The sequence below is a fragment of the Mustela nivalis genome, assembly GCF_964662115.1.
Source record: "Mustela nivalis genome assembly, chromosome: 11".
Lineage (NCBI taxonomy): Eukaryota > Metazoa > Chordata > Mammalia > Carnivora > Mustelidae > Mustela > Mustela nivalis.
In genome coordinates, this window is record NC_139030.1 from 72371855 (window position 1) to 72395003 (window position 23149).

A 23149-nucleotide genomic window follows, 5' to 3' on the forward strand; every position below is an offset into this window, starting at 1 on the left:
CAAGTGAGTGACTTCTACATTCATCAACAGAGCACATCAAACAAACCTTGGCGCACGAGCCGGCATCATAGCAAGGAGAGCCGAGGTGTGTCTCCAGCTCCAGGAAGGGAAAAAGGGGGAAGCGGCGTACCTGTTTAATTGGGATGGCTCGACCGCTCCCGATGCTGTCCGCGCGGCTCTCCAGGCCTTTTTTCTCTTTGTCTGGGTCACTCCCTTTCCGAGACTGCAAAGCAAAAATAAAGTTAGCATCTGGGTAAGGGCTGTGGCTCACGGATCTGCAGGCCTGCCCTTCCCCGGACGGTTTCTTTGCTCCCACGACCCAGAAGCCATGGACAACGCAGGCGCAAGCACACACAAGCCCAAAAAGCGGGCTGTTGAATACTTCGCTCCCACCAACCCATCATTTTACAGAGAATTCTCCAAACTTTGCCCCCTACTTTTCCTCCACCAAATTCCCTTTTAATTCTTTTTTTACAGAGCTCAAAATTCAATCAGTAGAAACCAACGGACCGTATAGGAAAGTAACGCCCAACAGGAAAGCGCTTTCTGGGGCTGCAGCTAATCCAGCCGAGGAGAAAAGGCCTCCTTGCGGCTTGTTGGGGGAACCTACCACATGAATGTGTATGTTGAGTTAATGTCTGAAGGAGGATTTTGAAATTCTACGAACGACGGAGCAGAGCAATTTAATAGTGCACTCTTCATTCATATCAAGGTGCCGTGAACTTTTTTTTTTAACTGCTTCTGGACAGTTAGAAAGCAGCAAAGTCTAACTACTGTTACCACACCACACCACAAAAAATAACAAAGGGGAAACACAGTTGAAGACCTCTTTTTTGACAACACATCAGTGCTTGGGGAAAAATGAGCAGTTCTGTCTGCTAAGTTTGCAGAACCGTCTCCTGGGCGGCATTGCTGACACTGTGTGACCAGCTTGGGAGTGGGCAGGTGGCCCCGTGCCGCTCAGGGAAGCCACAACCCTGAGCGCAGGCGACTTCGGCAAGTGGAAGGAGCACCACAGCTCAGCCTCCATCTCCGGATGGCATGAGGAAGTGTGAGCACAATGATTTTCTGACAGATTTATTTTATTATGAGAGAAAGATCTGAAACTCGTCCTCCTTAATAACTGTGCTGACAAGTGACAACTTCACTCCATTACTTTTCAATGGGAACATTACTCACGCAATATTGAAAATGGAGAAATATTTTCATGTGCTTTTCAAATCTGAGATGATATATGAAATGAACAGACTTCGTGGTGTCCGGTGTGCAGCGAAGAGCTAATGAAATCCAGTTTCAAAGGGGTGTGAGAGCAGCCAGGTTTTTTTTTTTCTAATATTAAAAGGGGCAGTGTCACCGGGTGTGAGAAAACTCCCTAGGATGTAAACTCAGATGTGGCACTTTGAAGAGCACGTGTGCTCATTAGGAAACAGGACCCTTTGATGACTGTGGAAGCCGACATTTACTGAAAACCTACTATGTGCTAGGCACTGTGTGCTTTTTTTCTTTAAGGTGGTAGAAAAGCCTGGAATGAGGTAAGGGGAAGTGAAAAAGCAACAAACCGAAAGTTGCAGAAAAACTAAGACAGAGTTTGTCCATTTGGGCCGGGAAGAAATAGGAAATACTGATTCCTTGTCATGAATTTCAGCTACAGGCTAGGGGCTCACTTTTCTCTTTAATTAATTCTTTAATTAGTAATGTTCAGTTAGAGCTATGAAATGACTCTCGAGTCTCCTTTTGCTGTATCTTAGTCCACAGGCAGGTTGGCACTTGAGGTTTGCATTTGTAAAAGAAGATTCAAAGCTCCCGATGATAATATTTAAAAAAAAATTTTTTTTTTTTTAAATCAACAGAGCTCATTCAAATTTCCAAATTTGAAAATCCACCTTCATTATTCTCTGTTAACCAGAATAATTAACAAAACAAACATAAAAAAAATTAACATCTTCCTCAAGGCAGCACATCTGTCCCCCTAGTCCCTCTGTGCTCCAAGCCGGATGCCCAGATTCCAGGGGAGCAGGCTGCCAGAAAACCCATCTCTGTCCGATCACACACGCTGCCATGAATGACCCCGGAAGTTAGGAAGACTTCACCACCAAAATGGCACAGAGAATCCCGATTACTCTAAGGCTCTGACCAGCTGCTGGGCAGAAGGGTCTGCTGCCGCCCCGCCCCACGATTACTTCCCCCCGCCCCCAGGCTGTGTGGCTGCCAAAGCAATGGGCACCCAACAACTGTGCGGAGACAGACCCCTGGGCACACAAGCATCTGCAGGGAGCTCTCCCGAGTCTTCTGCTGGCCCAGAGACTGCATGGCCACAACACACGCTTCTGCTCGCGCTGAAACTGCTCCGTGAAATCCTCCCGTACAAAGAGGCTCTGGGCACCAGCTGCGCGTATCACAAGTAACAGTGTGCAGGGACCAGCCAGACACGCACAACTAGAAGCTAACAAGGGTCAACCATGCTCGGCACAGGGGTCAGCGGCGAGCCCTTGGAGAGACCATCATCCTTGCCAGCCCCGAATGTGAAGAAAGAAAGGCTAAAGATAGTCTCATCATCACCTCCTTCTTTGCACAAATATTTACCTTTCCTCATGTGATGCAAGAAGCCACGGAGGGACACCCCATCAACTATCTGCATCCAGGGACAGGAAGCAATGCTGCCAGGAGCCCACGCTATCACACAGAAGCCTGTTTTCCCCCTTCCAACCCACAGTGAGCCTTTTGACTAGGACACATTGTGACAGGACCCACGCTCCCCTCCACAGCAGACAAAACACACATGCTGCTGTTTGCACCATCAACTTCAATGCCTCATTTTTACAGTGGGTTTCTAGGGATCTTTTCACAGTATGCTTCGTGGGTATGCTGGGCACCGTTAACTGGTGTCGGCGGGCAGGATGGGGAGCTTTTAGAAGGATCGTGTAAGGACACTGCTAGTTTAAATACGAAAAACAGCAAGGCAGTGCCAGTGATGGACATGTACTAGAGTGAATTTAAGATGTGCAGATGGATGATAAACACCAAATTCAAGATGATGCTGATCCTCCAGCAGGGAACTGGGCAGGCGTATATCTAGGAGGCACACCTGCAGGGCTTCAACTTTTACCCAAGATGTGCTATTTCTTAAAGTCGTGGCAGGCGCAGCAAAATGTGTGCATTTGATGAGCCCCACGTAAGTACATGCCTATGTTTTTTACTCCTACCTCTGCATAAAAATATTTTCTAATAAAACATTTTAACCACATGTACATTAGAACAACTACACTAAATTAATTGTCCTAAGAACCTACTTTGGTTTTGGTTACAAAACCAAAAATGGAATGGACATAGTCTTTTAAAATTTTTCTTAAAACAATGATTTTTTTCAAAGAAAAGAGCAAAGTAAGATATAACTAAGCTTTTGATTAATTCCTACTACAAATATAACAATTTGCTACTAGGGGAGCAATGTGAAGTTTACTATAATTTGTTCAGAGTGCATATGATTTCTGTCTAAAAACCTGTGTATATGCAAATAAACATCTGGGACTGCAAAATCTGAGCTCAGAGTGGTACATTACAGGTCTACTTTATAAAATTTATAAGCGTGGTATTTGAAAAATGATGTGTGTACTACTTAATTAACTCTGGCCTCTTTATGACGGTCTAATAAATAAGGTGGATAGAGCTCCTTCACTGGGGTGGTACAGCCGCAGTCTGCATGGAATTTTACTCACTAAGATTGTTCGGCCGAGGGCACATGAGTCCTCCTACTAGATGCTTTTGAATAAATACACGTTTCCCCAATTTAAGCCAATAATTACCAACAACTGCCAGAGATGAAGAGTCTATGAATTTTACATATTTAAGAGTAGATGCAAACTGGTAATAATGAGAATTTAGTTTCTTAATTGCTACAATTTCAAAACTAATTTGCCTCTTCTCATTCCTTGGATGACACTGACATCTAGTGGAGTTCCTATTTCTAAGATCTTGAACTTAAAAATACCACAAGTCACCATCACCAGCACCATCACCATTTTGTTCAACATCAACACCTGGGTCACGCCCTGGGATTTTAACCTTTTTCCTTAAATGCCATGATGTAAATCCATTGCAGTGTTTGCTTCCTTCACAACCCCAAATTTCTGTTCCCTTTAAGAACTGCTGCATGGCTAGACTCAATTTCTAAAATGGTTTACTCCAACTGTTTTCCAACATTGAAAGGGAAAGAGAGTAAGGAGTGATTACGTACAGGTTCACAGGGAGGCTTTTCCACTATTAGACACATTAATTACGACATAATTAATGGAGATTTTCAGAAACCGTAAGGATGAGTTTTTATTGGCTCCGCACCCGCCCAGCCCAGTCTGGGCTGCTGGGGGGCCCTCGTCTCTTCTTGGATGCCGCACGCTGCATGCACACTTGTGCTTGGCCTGGAGAAGGAGGGGAAGGCCTCATGCCTCACTTCTGTTCTTCTCCGGCCCCTCCTTCTTCTCCAAAAACACTTTATCTTGAATGTGGGTTGACTCTGGCAAGAAATATTCCTGACAGACAGGAAAACCAGTCTCCGCAGACAGTAGAGGGAAAGGAAGTATATATTAACAGAGTTCTTAATATTTTTGATTCCACCTGCCTTAAAGTTTCTCCTTTGTATGCAACCTGGGTTGTCATGGTTACCTAGTAGGCAGGGTCCAGGATAATGTTTTCTGGTACATTCCAATTCCAGAGCTACTCTTTAAAGAGTAGGAATGGGTATATGCTACAGCTGTCTTTCCAAACAGCCCTATTTTTAAAGAGACTTCCTGGCTTCTCACCTCTTCCTTAGAATGGAAACCAAAGCTGATGACCAGTACATGCAGCCCCTGGAAAGTGTGGTGAGCCTGCATGTTCTTTCTCCCCCGGCCTGGGTGTTGCCAAGTGCTGCCAGTATTGGGCGCACTGGGAACTGCTGTTAATTCTTGGCATGTGAAACATTTCATAAGAAAGCCTCTTATATCACAGAGGAGTTTATAACCAAATCATGCATTCCCCTGCATATTGTAGAAGGCTGAACACCACCCTCCCAGTGGGTCACACAGTCCTACAACTGCTTTTGCTTATTAGCACTGTCATAATTCTTTTCACAGCTGCAAGGGTGGAGACACAAAATTGAAATCCATGCCACTAAGACCCCTCACCCCTCGGGAGATTCTTCCAGCAGCACGACTCACAGAGAATGCTGCCACTTCCGGCCCAGGGAGGCTAAGCAGAGACCCCAGGAGGCTGGGGTCTGGATCTGGTCTGTCTGCTCCTTACCCTGCACTCACAGCAACAGCGTCCGTCAGAACTGACGTGGCAGAGGGTAGGCAGCAAAGGAAAGGGGACGGTCTGTCGGCAGCAGATCTTGGCAATTACAACTCTCCAACAGGAAGACTGCCTCAAACATGGTAGGAAAGGCATGGGTGTCTACCAGGCTTGGCAGCTGCATGCAACATCAGAAATGCTGTCTCTGAATAAGGCAACAGGTCAGCTGAGGCTCCCAGCCACCCCTGCAGAGCCCCCCTTAGTTCAAGACATGAAATCCTGGACTCATATGCATCTAAGTCAGTGGTAATCACCCAAAATGAGAAGTCCAATGGTTTAAAACAGGGCACCACATGACTGTGTGCTGTACTGCTGACCTGGGCTTGTACAATACTTAGCAGCAACCTCAGGTGCTACCCATGACTCCACCTGGCTCCCAGTTGTAACAACTCAGAATTTCTCCAGAAACTGCCAGGTGTCCCCAGGGAGCAAAAGCACTGGTTGAAATGATATACTTATGATGCACACACCTGGTCTCAGGAGGGAAAACGTTCTTCTGAGGTCAAATGACTCCAGTCACAAGCCAGCAGTTCTGCCTGCAGCTCTAGGGTCAGCTGCAGAGCCTCTCACGATTGACTGGATATGTCTGCTGGGTGCACAGGAAGGGATGTGGTGGGAGTGCTTTTGCCTCCTCGCTGATTTAGGGGTTTTCTCTGTGTCCCCATTGCCCAAGAAAGCTTTTAAAAACTGCACATGCCTGGGGCTCACCTACAGATTCTGAGTTCATAAACCTAAGCCATGGAGATGATGCTCAGGTTTAAAATGCTCCACAAATGACTCTGAAGAAAAGTCCAATGAAGAGCCTCCTGTCGAGGAGCCTCTGAGAAACACTGAAGCCTCCTGGTGATGAAGCCACCCCCACCCCTCCACCCCCGTGATAAATCCTCAGAAGCCCCAGCCCGAGAAGGGACGGTTCCGTACACCAAAGTCGCTGACGCATCCCACAGGGAAGGTTAGAGGCCCACGTCTGGGGATTCTGGCACAGTTTTGTCATCTCATACCCAGAGTGACAAGTCTGTCGCTAGAGACTGGGACAACCACGAGATAATAAATACCCTTGTACAGCCCCTCACTCTTCATTTTGACACATGTATCTGAACTCCTTGCACACAGAGAAATTCACATTTTCCTCAGTGCCCAAACCCTTGCTTCTTGTAATTTTGTTAGACCTTCAAAGAAATCAGTGCTAGTCTCGTTAACTAAGTCTGGATTCTACAAGTAACACTAAACCATCCAGCAACTAATCGATGCATAGTGACTGACGTTCTTCACTCAAGCTTCTGGGGCAGACACTCACGGTGAAGAGATTAGAGCGGCGCTTGGACTGCTTCCGGACAGGTGTTGGTGTGTTGGCAGTGGGAGGGACGTCGATTCGCAGTTCCTTCTGGCTGGTGCTTGGCGTCGACGGGACGGAGGAAGAGTAGTCGCTTAAACTCCCGCCTCCGTTACTTGTCTGAAACAATGGAAAACGAAGGTTTTACTAATGACACGCTCCAGGAACCTAATGTCACCACCTTTGCAGGGTCGTAAGCCACAAGTTAGCAAGTTACACTGAAGAGAGGCCTGCATGACAGGTGGGATAGCTTCTCTGACCCAGCTAGTTGATTAGCATCGAGTAGAACATGGCCTCATTGTAGACTATACCAGTCATCTCATAAAGTACTTTTTCCTAAGAAAAGTGACTTGAGAAAGAGAGGTCTCTGTTATTTGATTTGAAAATGGGAAGGGGGATTAAAATGTAATTATGTTCTATTTCCTCTGAAAGATCAGGGGTTGGCTGAACTAAATGGGCCCTAAGACTCCATGGCTCTAGACCAGATGCAGAAAAAATGATGTTTGTCTTGAAAGAACCCAATGCACACTATGAAAATCCGAATACTTTCAAAGACATTTAAAGATTCACAGAAAATGAGATGCCTACAGTGGAGACATCCGCATCCTTGAGTCTACCTTCATAGTCCCTTACCGTAAATCCATCACTTACTGACTTCCCCAAGGAAAATGGAAGTGGCATACCAAACCCTCTCACTGTAGCCTTTTAAAAAAGTCCAAATATAACACCTGCCCAAGAAATATTAGTTAAAAACACACACAGGCAAACCAAGACAATGGTTTCCTTAGCAGACTATGGGTTTGGTGCTTCAAAGTGAAAATCACTTTGTTTGCTTTCAAGTAATTAATTTGCCAGAATATTACTCTGGAAAGATGTAACCAAGGGAGATGGTAATTATAGTTGAGGTGTGCTACCAAATTTAAGCAGATAGTGGGATTAGCCACTGAGGTTTACCCGCAATTGTTCAACCCATGAGCACACCAGAACCAGGACCAACGCAGGGTAATTTAAATCAAAAGCAAAGAGCACAACGCACACCTGGAGCCTCTGCCCATACCAGCATGCCTCACAACACAGGCAGCACGAAGATGGAAACACTGAAGAATGATTCCCATAAAATCCACTTGGCCACAGCAGTTTCTCAAGGAAATGTGCAGTGAATTACCAACATGCTGTTATTTATAAAGTGGAAAAGGAAAAAAAAAGACATCTAGCATAGAATTGGCTAAGAGTACCCTTGGGACCGGCCTGCTCCCCGGTTCTGCTGTGCCTTTCCACCCCACGTACCTGGCTTATGTGCACAGCGGACACCTGTGCCGAACAGACGGACGAGTGGCTGGGGGAGTTGGGCAGCGACTTGCAGGGCCCGATGGACAGCTGCTGCTTCTTCCTCGTGGCCACAATCTTCTGGGCAACTAGTGGATGGGAGACAAGAGGAATTCATTTGAGGCTGGTTTCCAAATATAGGGAATGTGGCAGAGACCACCAGCTGTCCCCACAATCCACTACTTCCTTCCTCTGCAGTAACAGAGCTCCCACCTCTGGGCTGGGCACAGGACCACTAGAATAAAGATAGCATTTCCCAGAGCCTTCTCCTCCTTGTTCTCCTGCAACCTCGCTAAGTGCGGCCACATAGGCAAGTGCTGGCCGGGGGGATGACTGTCGAGAGGGCTCATGCGGCAGCTTCCAGGAATTTTCCTTGAAAGGGCTGCCCTTGGCCCATTTCTTCCTTCCACCTTTTCCTTTCTTGCTGCTGAAAATACAGATGTAAGCTGTAGCCTCTGCAGCCATATTAGGGACAGAAGCCACATGTAGTGGGGCACAAGACAGAAGGAGCTGGCCCTCCAGCTCCAGCCTTAATAGCCCTGCCCAGACCACCTCAGCAGCCTTGACCATCAAACAAAACAATAAAAAATACACACCTGTCCTATTCAAATTATTCTAATGTTATGAATTTTTTCCTGTTACTTGCAGCAAAAATAATCCTAAATGAGACAAGGTTATTTGACTAACCTCTCCCCCTTGAAAATCAAAAATCTATTTTTTGCATAGCCTAAAGAATCACTCTTAACTTTATAAGCTACTGCATAGAATTATAGCCAAGGACACGTAATTATATCAAAGACTTTATTTAAATACATTACTACACACATTGGAAGTTTATCTTAATCAATACAAATCTAAATTCAACCAGCCATAACTTCTCTTGGCAAATGGGCTCACTGATAAAGCATGCTGCCTTTAATTGGAAAGGAAGTCCACAATAAGAAAACTCTTCCCACACCAATAGGTGTCACTGCAGAAGAACTGCAGCTTTTGTTTGAATAGATGTGTGTCTTTGGGGACAAGCTGTAATGAAGTTCAGTGGTGTTCAATCCTTGTCTCAGTCCCAAGAGCTGCTATTTTTAAAGATGCCTGTGCCAAGGAACACACCGTCATCCCCAGCGATAGGCTGTTAACACTAAAGGAGCACACACAGTGTCCGTGGTTTCTTTTCCAAATGAACAAAATTTTAATAGGGAACTGGTTTGTCCACAGCTTATGGCTTTCCTATAAATGAATGATCGTGTAAATATGATGAAGCGAAAATGCAGAGTGTAAAAAATGGCTCTCAGAGATGAAGCAGCAGCTTCATTAGTTACATCCCGCCTCCAATGGGCCTCTTATCCCGAAAGGATGGTATCAATTAATTTATCTTCCCGCAGTGTATTGATCACAAGCTTCATCAGCTAATCATGTTTAAATTACAGAGGAATATCGCAGCATTCTGTCATTTCAAAACCATTGGCGTATCGATCTGGGGTCTTTGAAGACGTATATCAGAACATTTTAAAAATCATTATGTGAACTCGGAAATAAAATCTAAGCTCAGCTTCCAAAAGCTGCAAAACATGGGTCATGTGGGTGAAGTGAAATCCAAAGACCAAAAGTCACGACTGTCAGGGTGACTGCCAAAGTACTTCTTTTTTTTTTTTTTTTTTTTTTTTTTTTGAGGAGGTAGTGAAAGGGGGTTTTGATGAGCAGTGCAGAGGCATTTTTGTTTTACTCCCAGCCTCAGAGTCACTGTACCACAGGATGACCACGCAGGCTAGAATCTTCAAGCCTGCAGAGAGCACACAGAGCCCGAACGGAATGCAGCTAGGCTGTCCAGAGAGCTCTGCGTAAGCGTTTTCTACAGTTGTTTTCTACACGAAGGGAAGATCTGAGAAACTTTCCAAGACAAGCCAAATGTGTTATAAAATCCTCATTTTGGGGTGCCTGGATGGCTCAGTTGGTTAAGTGTCTGCCTTTGACTCAGGCCATGATCTCAGGGTCCTGGGATCAAGCCCTGCATCAGGCTCTTTGCTCAGTGGGGAGCCTGCTTCCCCCTCTCTGCCTGCCTGCCTCTCTGCCTACTTGAGATCTCTCTGTGTCAAATAAATAAAATCTTTTAAAAAATAAGATAAAATCCTCATTTTATGAAACTCCAAGTGCAAATGAGCATTCCATTCCACCTCTTCTGGTTGGAGGCTAGAGGGAGTGAGCTCATGGCCAAAAATAACGTTTTTACACCGAGGCTTCTCCCCAAGTGACAGCTGTATGAAGCACGTGGTGCCTGTTAAGTACTAAAATTTTTCTAATTGTTCTACCACATTATTTACATAAACCAAAGTGAGAACTTCTGTTGCATCTTTTACTTTACTAGAACTTTTACTCATATTCATTCCATTTTCCCATCTCCCCCATAACTTTTGTCTTCCTGCCTCGATAAACCATTGGCAAAAGGAAATGATTTATAGATATTGTGTTGTAAAATATATAGACCGCTGGGCTCCGTGCTGGGCATGGAGTCTGCTTAAGATGCTCTCCCTCGCCCTCTGCCACTCCCCTGGACAAGTTCCCTCTCTCAAATAAAAGATATAAATAATCTTCAAAACAAATGAACAAAAAAATTAGACTGCTTTAGAGCCGTAGGATAACCCATAAAAGTTAGGAAAACTTAATGATGAGCAATGAAAGCATGTGACTCAAGAATAAGAATAGAAAGACAGGAAAGAGAAGGCAAAGTGACTGTCTAGTAAGGTGTGGCCATCCTCCCCGCCAGAGTGAAAACCAGTGTCTCCCCTCTGGTTAAGTGTCACCACTGTTACTTGCTGAATGCCCCAACAATGTGACCTGAGAGGTGGAGTCTCTGTACCTCACTTCAACACCTTCCAAGGTGAATCATTCAGTTGTGCAAAGGCTAGCGTGACTACTGCCTGCTGAGATACTGTCATGGTCCGTCCCTCGGATGACTTTGCTAAAGCAAGTGAACTTACAGGAGTCAGCCCCAGGGTAGCTGGAATGGAGGGAGGGAGGAAAGGAAAGGAGAGCCAGAGGAAGGGAGGGAGGGAGGGAGGGATGGAGAGAGGGATGGACAGATGGTGGGACAGATGGATGAATCTCCCTCCCCAACAACTCACAGGCAGTGGGATGCCAGAGGGAGGAACTGTTCTCCTGAGTTACAATCATTAACTACTCATGATGTTTATAACACTGGAATGTTAACAGACTTAAAACATCAGTATTACCCCAGATTATAGGGGCTGGACAGTTTTTAACTATCAAGTTTTTGTCTACATTTGCTCATTCAACAAGTGAAGTACCTTACATGTCTTTTTTTTTTTTTTTTTTTTTTTTTAAGATTTTATTTACTTATTTGACAGAGATCACAAGTAGGCAGAGAGAGAGGGGGAAGCAGGCTCTCCGCAGAGCAGAAAGCCCGATACGGGGCTCGATCCCAGGGCCCTGGGATCATGACCTGAGCTGAAGGCCGAGGCTTTAACCCACTGAGCCACCCAGGTGCCCCTCTTACATGTCTTAAAAAATACATGGATGTGAATAAATGAATAACACAAACCCAATCACTTGAGCTAAGAATCTGGAATCGTTATCATTGGGAGGTGCTGTTTTCTCAGTGTTGGTGACATGAACTATACCTAAGTCACCACATACGGAAATGTTTGCTCTTTTACCCAACACTGCTAAACAATTTCATTAGTGTCCGTATACTTTGTACTAATGCTCCATGCTGTTTTAAAAGGCACTTCCTCCATAATTGGGAAATTTATTTGGATAACAGATAAAAGATCTATCTATAATCAGGGCATAAGGGACTTCTAGGGGGCTGGTGGTGCCCTTACTTGATGTAAGTGATGACTTTGAGATGATTTTTTAAACCACACTCAATTATACTTTCATATACTTATTTCCATCCTTTCATTAAAAAGAAGTTTATTATTTACTTATTTATTTTTAAAGATCTTATTTATTTATTTATTTGACAGAGAGAAAAGAGACAGTGAGAGAGGGAATACAAACGGGAATGGGAGAGGGAGAAGCAGGCTTCCTGCTGAGCAGGAAGCCTGACGCAGGGGCTCAATCCCAGGACCCTGGGATCATGACCTGAGCCAAAGGCAGATGCTTAAAATCTGAGCACACCAGGTGTCCCTAAAAAGAAGTTTATTCAAAAACTTCAGCAACGGGGCGCCTGGGTGGCTCAGTGGTTTAAACTGCTGCCTTCGGCTCAGGTCATGATCTCAGGGTCCTGGGATCGAGTCCCGCATCGGGCTCTCTGCTCGGCAGGGAGCCTGCTTCCCTCTCTCTCTCTCTCTGCTTGCCTCTCCATCTACTTGTGATTTCTCTCTGTCAAATAAATAAATAAAATCTTAAAAAAAAAAAAAACTTCAGCAACAAGGAAAGTGAGTTGTATATTTCCTTCCTCCACAAACAAGATTTCCTATTGTAAACAGCCCCCTTTAATTAGTGATAAAAATAAGATTCTCTCATCATTCCCAAATAAGACTTCATTAAACCCTGGTGTGATGCCCAATTTCTGCTCTGACCTTATTTTTTAATTCATTTGCACTGAACAAGGGAAAGAACATGTCTGGTGACAGTGGGAGTCAGGCCTGCCTCTCCTGCCTCCCCCGAGTCTGTACCCTCCTTGTTATTGTGGCTTACATGTGGGCCACACAGTCCCATCTAGCAACTCACTTCACCCGCACAGCTCCCGGTGCCACAGACGAGGTCGAAAGAGCAGACGGGCCACTGGGGGGCAGAAGTAGGATTCAGGTGCCATCAGGGTGGCTCTGCCATGGGGGCAACAATGCCATGTGGCAACAGAATAGATTTCCCCATTTGCCTCCCCATAAGATTCTACCTCTTCCAGAACAGGGACTATGTATCCTTTTGCTTTGTACCCTAACTTTCTCTATGATCTTCACATTCTATCTGGGTAATGGGTAAGAGAGGCAGCTTGGTGACTGGCACCCAGGAGATGCTCAGCCAACGCTGGTACCGTCCATCTGTTGGCCTACCTCTGTTTCCAGTCAGCCCTCTACCAGCAGGGGACTCTCTGGACTGTTCCTCGGTTCTCCTGACCATCGCCACCCCCAGGGTGGAGCCTGCCACTGCCAAGGCCACTGGTGACTGACTAGAGGCCATCATCTCACTTGACCTCTGGGCAGCATTTGCCATGGCTGATGGTTCCCTCCTTTCCTGACTCATTTTTGCTTCCCTGACACTGACTTCCAGTTGCCTCCTCTAGCCGGAACGTCTGGTGCTCAGCCCCCTGCACTGGCTCTTTATGCCTGGGTGCTTCCAAACAGCCCTCCTCAGCTTCCCTTTACCTCCGTGCACGCCCCCCCCCCCCCCCCCCCCCCGGCAGTCTCATCCACCTCGATGCCAATGGCTCCCAGATCTATAGGACAGCCTTGCTCTGAACCCTTCTGCATTCCAGAACCACACATCTCCCCTGGGATGTACTTCAGAGTCTATGTGGCCCAAGTGAGCCTCACCCTCCTGCCACCTAACTCCATGACAGGACACCCCCCACCCCCAACAGGGATGGACACAGGGGACATCCTATTACCAGAATCTCAAATTTATCTGCATGGCCACTGCCTTGGTCCAAGACCTCACCCTCCGTGGCTGGTTCCTGAACTGGCTTCCAAAGCAGTCCTGTCCACCGCAGCCCCCAAAGCCCATTCTGCTGCAGGCCAGTCCCCCCACAGCGCTGTTCTGCTCACAGTTCTTTCGCGGCTCCCAGCAGACACACATCACACCTGAAGCTCCGCAGCGAAATGGACCGTCCACTCCTGGAATCTCCTTCCACAAAGAGACTCCCACCGCCCGAGCACTCGTGGCCTCTTTACTAGCGTCCCCATAAAGGCGCCAGACCACATGGGGAGACCTGTCCTGCAACATGCTATCCCTTCTCAACCCTGCAGTGGGAGCCGGCATGCTTGGAGCTTGGGGGGCGGGGGGGGGGGGGCACTGCCTGGAACCTGGGGGCGAGGCTGTCTGACTCTGGTTTCCAAGGGGGAAGCCCAGCCCAGCTTCAGTTCGCAGCACAGCTTTACCGACAGAAAGCAGGAATTCGGTCTTCCAGGGGCCCAAGTCCCTCGTCTTATTTTTGAATCGGTTCAGAACCCCGGAGAGGGCAGGGATCCCTTCCCAACCCCACGCTGCGGCCCCCCAACCTCGCGGCCCGGCCACGGCCAGCCTGCCGTACAGGTCACGTGGCGCGGTCGTTCTGAAGCCCGGAGCGTGGGGTCACCGAGGCCCAGAGCACGGCCCTGTCGCCCTCCCACCCTGTCCCGGAAGCCACGCCCGGAGCCTCAGGGGAGGCCCCGCACCCTGGTTCCCGCAGCTGCCGAGTGGCTACCGCGGAGCCTCCTCACGCCACACTGGCACGCTGCGGCGCGCGCAGGGGGCAACAGGCACGCACGCGCACGCCCCACGCACACGCTCGTACACGCACGCGCTCGGGGCCCCTGTGGAAAGACTGCGGTTCTGGGTTCCCATAGCGCCCGGCGTGCAGTCACTCAAGAGACGACGACGTACTCAACACCCCCAAGCCCGACGGTGAGGAAAATCCCACCTCAGATTCATGGCGGCCCGGCCTCCTGCCAGGGGCGGAGGGCGGAGGGCTGCCTCTGAGCGGCTGTTTGCAAGGCGCTGCCTGGCTTCCGCAACATCTGAAATTAAGCTTTTTGGTTTCATTAAGGATTATGACATTTTTGGCATAGTACAATAAACATTAGTAAATTTAATCAGCGAAGTATCTTCTCTGGTTTAAATGATTTGCTTGAATTAATCAGTTAGCGAGAACTTTTGACGTGGCATCTGTGAGGCAGCAGAGGCAGGGCCAGAGGCAGGAGAGGAGAGAAGGATGACCTGGTCAAGGAGCTCGCACCCCCAGAGCGCCAGCTTATCCACCAGAGACCAAGGGGCCACTGCTGGAACTGCTCAAAGGCTCCCTGGGCAGCCCTCCTCCCCTCGTGATTTGCTCACACGCCCCACACAGGTCCAAGGCGGCCTGTCCCTTCACCTCCCCTCACCCCCACCCCCTGCACAGTGCAAGAGAGGTAACTAACGAACAGATTGTGCAATGTCTTGCTATTCAGTATTCCACATGATTACATCCTTTACAATGTCAACTTCTACCTTAGCACAACTGTGTACACGGACAGCCTCTTCCAGGGTAAGCGGGGCTCTGGGGTGAGACCCGCACACTCAGCCTGTGCTGGGGAGCAGAGGGCTGGCAGGGATCGGGGAGAAGCCAAGGACAGCACTCCAAGAGCACATCGATCTGACACTGAAGAGCCACAATTAGATGCCAAGTGGACGTTTAGTGTGAACTGAGCCAAATCTGAGGAAGATGATATTTTAGCTACTGCAGAAAACTGTAGGCAGCACGTGGAGGCCAAGAATGTGGGGTGGGGGAGGAATGAAAGGATGGAAAGCCCAGACCGTAAGTAATGTGAGACAGGAATTTAAGTATGAATAAATCTAATAAAATAGTATTTAAAATGTTTATAACAGACATACTTGTAAAAATCAACTAGCGTTGAGACTAATTTTACTCACAGAGGTATCTTAAAAGCACCAACAGAGGACAAGGCCATGCGTGCATCACCTGTCTTTGGTGCTGCCCCCGAAGGTGCCGTCTGGGGCGCCTCTCACCCAACGGCTCCTCCACTGGAACCATGGGGAGAACTCCCATAAATAACGGAAGCCACCAGGGGTTGTAAATCTTCCAGTAACAAATAAAAGATCTTCTAATGTCTCAACTCAGTTTTAAATTACAGTTCAGTGATCATTAAACTATCTTATTAATTAAGAAGAAATTAATTACCAAATTATCTATGTAGTTCTGAATTTGTGACTTCGTTAGGAATGACAAGCAATCTGAGGTGGGATTTTCCTCACCGCAAGTATCTCAGTGAGCCAATGTGAAAGGAGGCATATTCGGCACTGCTGGAACCCCAAGCCCCATCTATTAGATTTGTTTTTATATTATCAGTTTTGGGTATAGAGGGAACAATGCCAGAAAAACAGGTAAAGAGAGAGAGTCAGTGAGGAGAGATGTGTTCATAAAGGTCTCTCAGGTTGTCTGATGCTTGATGACATTAGTGAACCAGAGGGATCCATGGCCTGGCCTGGGACCTCCACACCTGTAGAGATCCTGCCAACTGGAAAGTATGGTTTGCTCACCTTCTGGGACAATGGGTCAACTCCGCGGAGCTCTAAAACCATTCTGGAAATGCTGGATGCCAAGCTTCATTTACCTTCCTAGAACTGCTGTGTGCCTGACACACAGCCAGTCCTGGGCAGGTGGGCACACAAGTGAACAGATGAAGCCGCAGAGCAGATAGGGAGGTTAGGAGAGGAGGAAGTGGGAGAGGCAGCTTAAAATGGCAACTGGAAACACATTTTTAAGGTTCTCGTATGCAAAGAGGGGCAGCCAGTGTGGGCTTGATCCTTGAGGCAATGGGGACGGACAAAACCACTCACAGACTGGTGTGTCAGGACCTCGGCTTTGGAAGGACACCTGGTGTGGAATGGGAGCTGCAGGTCCTCTCCATCCGGATGGGGAGAGAGTGTGGGGCGGGGGTGCAGGCAGTGAGGGGCTGTACTGGAGCCGCCGTGGCCTTGATGCCGGAGCCAGGTACTTATGGCTTGTAGAAGCAACTGGACCTTCTCTTGTGAGGCTTGTCTCTAGAACTGTCCCTCTTCCTTTGTGCTTGATGAATACTCCTATAGGGGATAGAATTCTGGGCTGACCGTGCATCATTTTACAGTTCAAAGCTACCAGAAGGCGTTCTTCTGAAGTGATCGAGCCTCAGTGATGGGGTTCAGGTAAACGTCCACAGTTTAAAAAATGTTCCAAGCAGATTTGGAACTTGAACCAGGCTAAGCCAAAAGTTCCCAAAACCTGAGTATGTTGATCCTCTTAAGAGATACAGTCTGGACCCGGTTCCTGTTCTCTGAAGTACATTAGATCTTCCCAGGAGCACAGTGACTCACAAGGGGAAGCTCCTTATCCTGGATCTAGTGAGATTCTCACCCTTTCTGCCACAACCTGTGACCTCACCCCGCTGCTGTCCAAAGCGGACATCCCAGCCCCACCGTTGCCACCAATGCTACGTTTATCGTTCTATAAACAGGCCTGGCTCATTTTCACATTTCTATGAAACAAACCATAAACCACCCGTACAGTTTCCTAATTATGACAAATATTAATAAAAAAGGACAGGTACCCTGTAACTTAAAAGATCATAATGATAACTTAGGGGTGAGTACAAAGGCAATGTTCTTCTATGCATCTGCTTTCTGCAGAAAACCGGACGAACTTTGGACAAAAATCGAGGGACTCCTCCGAAGAGAGGGTTGGGGGGCACATGAGATCCTTTGATGATTTACCTTATGTGTACCTAAGCACAAACTATAATATTTCTATTATATTAAAACAACAACAACAACAAAAAAAAAACACCTCAAATCCAAAACAGGCCCTGGTTGAAAAGCCAAGCTAGCTTTCGTCTCTTCTGGGGATGCTCTCAAGTTTTCCACAAACTAATGAAGTCTGAATTCTTAATTTGAGATTCAGTGCTTGTCTGTATTCTTTTTATCTCGTTGTATTAAAACAAATTTATCTTCATTTATGTCGCAATTACCTATTAGGGTTGTTAATTTGCTGGAAATGAAGCTATTGTTTAATTGCTCCTATTAATCGGGGGATTTAAATGCCGACTGTAATAAACAGTTACCTTCAGGACGGAGCAAAGTCATGGCTGCCGACATTAATTTCAGAACGAGGGGAAATTTCTACCATGTCCAAGGCAGCTGGATTTCCCATTTCACAGAAAGTGAAAGAACATAAAATTTAGAGAAACCCATGCTGAAATAAATGTGGTCTATTCGGTGTTTTTATACACACTCCTAATTTTCACATAAAGTTAGTATCTGTGACCAATAGGGACAGCAGCGGGGTGAGGTCACAGGTCGTTAGGGACGTTAAATTCCCCTGGAGGAAATGCACGCTCTACCCTTGTCTCGTCACAATTGCCCCTTAAAGTCGAGTCCCAAGTGCAGTTGCCAACAGGAACATGGGTCCCACAGTCACTGTGGACGCTGGGCTAGTGGGTGGCGGGAACCACAGTGCTGACCACTTGCTTGTTCTAGGCTCCAAAGGGCACAAGGTCCCCAGGTCCAGAGAACTGCATACATTCATGTCTCTGAAAAATAAGGGTCAATATATCCCAATACCATAACGTCAAGTGTTCTTTGGCTGGTACTGCCCACAGCCTGTGTGAGCGTGGGGCTGCTGGGGCTCAAAGCTGCTTTTATCAGCATCTCTCCCCCAGGAGAAAGGAAGGCACTGCAAACAGCACGGCCTGGTGTCCCCCCGCAGGACTGCATCTCAGGCTCCGGACTGCCCCCTGTGCCAACAGGACAGGATGGTCACTCCCTGACCTTCTGGAAGACCCTCCAGCTGCTCTGCCTTCTCCTCGCCATGCACCATCTGGTCTTCCCTTGGCTCCACACTTGCAGCCACGTTCTCTCCAACTGGCAGACCCTACCGGCACCCTGTCGGAGACCTTCACCGAGTCATCCCTCCTGACTGTGCCGGCTGCTGGCTGGTTTTCCTCTCTGTGTACGTTCCCAGTTTAAATATTCTCCAGGTCTGCACTACGCTCGGGGATACGATATGTATACATCCAAGTCCCTCTCCAGCTGGAAGGACCTCTTCTGTGTCTCTGACTGCTGGTCAGGACATGAGGCTTAGAAAGGACATCATCACACCCAGCACTGGTGCGTGCCCAGAGAAGCAGGGCACCAGGCTGGGCCAGGCTCGGGCTCCTGAAAGCCCCAACCACCCACAGTATACTTGTGCCTGCCATGCTGCCTAGCTCATAAGGGTCCCCTGGCTCTCCAAACAGGAACAGACACCAAGAACCTGAGTGGGGACTCTCATGAGGAAAGAGAAGGGAGGAAGGAGGCATCCCAGCTCTGCCTCCCACTTTCCCCACCACAGGTGAGGGTGGGATAAAACCCACGAGATATGTGTGACCCAGAGGGTGCAACATGGACAACAAGGGCCCCCAAAACACTCCTGGTCATGCCCGAGTGCTACTCACTCTATGTCCACTACATGGGGTTGGCCGCTTTTACTGTCCGTGTGTTGGGGAAGCATCCTCATCAGGCACCCCTACTCACTCCCTGCTTATTCTTTCATGACGTCATGGAGTGGCTGGTGTGGGCCAGGCAAGCCATTGAACAAGGGGAGAGCGTGAGAAGCTGCTGTCCCCACCACTGCAAATGGTGAGCCAGCAGCCGGGACACCCAGCACAGATTCTGCTCTCTGTCAGAGTGTCCCGTGGAGGAGACAAGTCAGGCCACTTCCCATGACATTTTATTAGGGTGTCAAGAAGCCGTGCTCATCAGTCTTGGCCTAGAGCCCCCAAGCTCCTCCTCACTCCTCATCAGAATCCATCCAGCAAGATGTCTGGGAACCAGTACACCAGGCCTGTGACCAGCTGTGTGAGCACGAATAGCTTCAAAGAAAGGCATGTGTTTATGGGGGAATCGTAAGTTGGGATAATTCTCAAAGGGAAATACTGAGAAATTACAAGTCTTGGGGGAACACTGAAGAAGCCTTAAAAATGGGAAGCACTTGGAAAAGATGGCCAGGGACGCATGAAACATAAGAGTGTCGTGCCTGTGGAGTGGGCGGTCAGCAGTACACAATGAGCACACCTTTCCAATGCACCCGAGTCCGGCTGTGTTGGTCTCCGGGGTCTCCGCTCGGCTCTAAGCCAGGAGAAGGTGGGTGGTCCGAGCGTGTACAAGCTGGGGGCAGCGGGATGCTGGGTGGCAGGAACTGGTCCCTCTGGCAAGTGTGGAGACCAGGGTGGGGGCTGGGATGCCGGCTGGTCCCCTAGACCTGGACACAGGACGTCTCGTTCAGGAGCTCGCTCGCTCAGAAGTCAGAACACTGTACTCTTGTCTTAACAGACTGCCGTACGCTGATGAGCTGATGAGGCCAGACAGCCGTGTACTCGGGGTCTACCTAGCATTCAGTACTATTATTCCACGTAACTGAATAAATACTCAGTAGCTGGGAGAGCTAAAAAGGAGCTACTGCAGGTTACGTTAATCTGAAAGGGAGACAAGATGTGCAGAAAGCAGAAATTAAAAACCTTGCAAAGAGGGACAATTTCTGTACTGGGTCCCTAGTCTATTCCCACGAAGACCTGGGTTAACATGGAGCTGGATACAGACCCTGAGTAGCAAATGGTCCAAATGTTGCAATTAAACCCCAGGCACATCCGTTCAAAAGGCCAAGAGATGATTAACTTTCTCCCTCACTTCTTCTCAAGTTGGATGCAAATCAGCGTCTTTCAAGACGAGGCACGTGACTATCCCAATAAATGGGCAACACAACTAGAATGGCAGGCGGGATCTGCAAGATGAATGGCTTAAACAAAGAGGGGAAAAATGAGCCTGTCACTTCTTCTCAACTCATCAAGCTGTCTTGCAGAGAAAGCTGATGATTCCAGAGCAGAAATGTCTCTGACACCCCCTGAAGGTGAAAGCTCATCCTGCCTGGATTCTTCCCCATGCCTGGCGAGGCTCTGCGCCCTTCCTGCCATGCCCCAGGACTTGACCTCTGCATTGCTCTTGCTTGGAAGGTGAATCACAGATGGTGGAACCTGCGAACCGGGCTCATGGGTGGGGTGACAGACACGCTCCAGGTGAGGGCGCGGATGCGCGGGGACACCACAGGACGCATGGTCCCACAAACACAGAACTGACGAAGGATCTTCAAGCATGGAAATGGGGAAGGCACCTCGAAGAAATGACAGATGCATAAAACTGATTATGCTAAGTTATTCAGACCAAAGAAATTGCACAAAAATTTAAGGTAGGAAGAGATGGGACCAGCAAGGAACAGACAGAAAGGGCCCCAAACAAGAGGATGGGTGAGCTGTCAGGTTCTGGAACCAGGGCACCCGACACAGATTGGGTGAGGGGTCTCACTGGGTTTCCTTTTCTCTCTCTTTTTTTTTTAATAGACTTTGATTAATAATTGGTTAAGCCCAATTCATTGGGTCTAAATTGCTTCCTATTTGAAGATATACTTTAAGGAAAAAAGGAGCTTAGACATTTCTCTAATCTCCCCGTTTGCCACAAGCACATTCTCCTTCAGAGATCTTTTAACTTTTGAGAAAAATGGACTTATCTATCACAACTGAAGCTGTTTTCCTATTTCCAGAAATAATTATCCTTACAACAATCTCCATAAAAAAGACATTTCCCTCTTAAAGTGGGAGAGAAGATGTCTTGGCTGGGACTGGAGAAAATTATTCCTCTCCCCCGGCTCCGTTAATAATGAGCCAGTGGTGGTGGCCCCAGTGTGAGAGGCCTTCAAACAAGTGACAGTGACACACAGGCTGAATTATACAATGTAGTGTGATGCAATTAGGAAGAAGGATGACATGACAAAACAGATTTCCACTTGGTCTTCAACGGGGCTCCGTGCATTAAGTCATTGTAACGCTCTCCCCGCCGCCCATCAATTATTATTATGTAACCAGTAACATCCAGAAAGCCACCCTTTCAAACATGCAAGGTTCCTCTGGGCAGGTCTTGCCTTGTGGGATATTACGGCACTATAAGGCATTGTGGTTCTGTGCACTCGAGGGCCCGAGTAAAGAAATGATGTAATAATTCCATTTCATCAACACCGAACTCTGGAGAATTTTTTTCCATAGACTGTGGTTACTGAAGAGTTAAGTATATTGTGTGGAGAAACTTTCTGTAAGCTTTTTTTTTTTTCTTTAACAAGAAATGAAGTTTATCAATTGCCATTGTAATTACTCACAGCACCTCAGGTAATTAAAAAGGATCTAAATCTAATTTTATTTACATTTAGAATACCGGAGGTCATCGCCAATCAAGATTTCACGTTTGTGACTAATAACGTTTAAGTGTTAATTAGAGTCCAGCGGAGAATACGGATTGATTTTGAATTTGTAATCTGCTGTGATTTAGTGACGGTGGGGAAGTCAAGCTCCCCGATCTGTTATTGCCAGTTTCTACGAATTATGGAAATTATTAAAAGAATCGTGCGTGCATTTTAATTCAAGAAGGCCACATCTAAAAAAAAAAATTAGAGCTCCCAATAATAGTACACACTTTCACCTGTGAGTGGGAAAGTACTTGACATGACTTAGTTTCCCTGTATCCATTTTAATGTAAAATATCCACAAAAAGATTTTAAATGGAAGAACTGTTTTGATTTTTCCTCCTACGTTTTTATAATGGAAATTTTTAAACCTGTGCAAAAAGTTGCAAGAATGAGTCAGTACCCATTGACACACCACTAGGTCTCCCGACAACATATTGTTGCTAGAGCGGCTTTATCACATACCCATCCCTCCACCCATCCATCTTATCTTCTGATCCATTTCTAACCCACTGCAGACGTGGGTTCCCTTCACCTGATACATTTCAGCATGCGCATAATTAACTCATTAACTGTTCAAGGGTCTTTTCGAGATTAAATGTACATACCATAAAATGCAAAAGTCTTAGCTGTACCGTTCTGCTGGGAGTTTTGAGAAGTCATGGAACCCGTATCACCATGAAGATTCTGAAGTTTCCATCCCCACAAGGGAGCTCCCTTGTGCCCCCCACCTTAAGCAGTCCTTCACTCTTCTCTAAATCCACCCTTCCGGGTTTTTTGGCCATCAGTTAGTTCTGCCTTTCGTAGAATTGATGTAAACGGAATCCTCGACTTCCTGGCTCTTCACTCAGTCCTGTCTTGTAGATACGTCCGCAATCACAAGTCTGCAAACTAACTTCATCACTGGTGCACCACAATCCTAGAGTTCTAAGGGAGGGACATTACCAACTCTTCTTCTCATCCTAGTGGAACACAACAGTCCTTCACTGCCTTCCACAGATTCCCAGAGAAGACGGGGACCTCCTACCACAGAGAACATGACACCTAATTATCATCAACTTCTCTGGTCCTGCCAGGAATGAGAAAGGGACTCAGTACCCATTATTTTTAGAAAAGCCAATCTATTTCTAAATCTGTTTGACCTGGGGTATAAGCATTAGCTACAGACAAAAGGTTATGAAATGACCCTTTAGATCGTAAGTTCAAAGCCCTTT

General features: G+C 47.2%; 1 protein-coding gene across 10 annotated transcripts in view; it reads right to left on the minus strand.

Annotated features, from left to right (window-relative positions):
• The window catches only part of AGAP1 (ArfGAP with GTPase domain, ankyrin repeat and PH domain 1), a 504744-nt gene that overhangs the window by 248804 nt on the left and 232791 nt on the right, over positions 1 to 23149 (minus strand). For all 10 annotated transcript variants that reach the window (XM_082689783.1, XM_082689785.1, XM_082689777.1 and 7 more), the window contains exons 7-9: positions 7946 to 8073; positions 6623 to 6778; positions 131 to 223 (exon numbers count right to left, since the gene is read on the minus strand). In XM_082689783.1, the coding sequence (XP_082545909.1) occupies positions 131 to 223; positions 6623 to 6778; positions 7946 to 8073 (377 nt within the window). The remainder of the gene's footprint in view (positions 1 to 130; positions 224 to 6622; positions 6779 to 7945; positions 8074 to 23149) is intronic.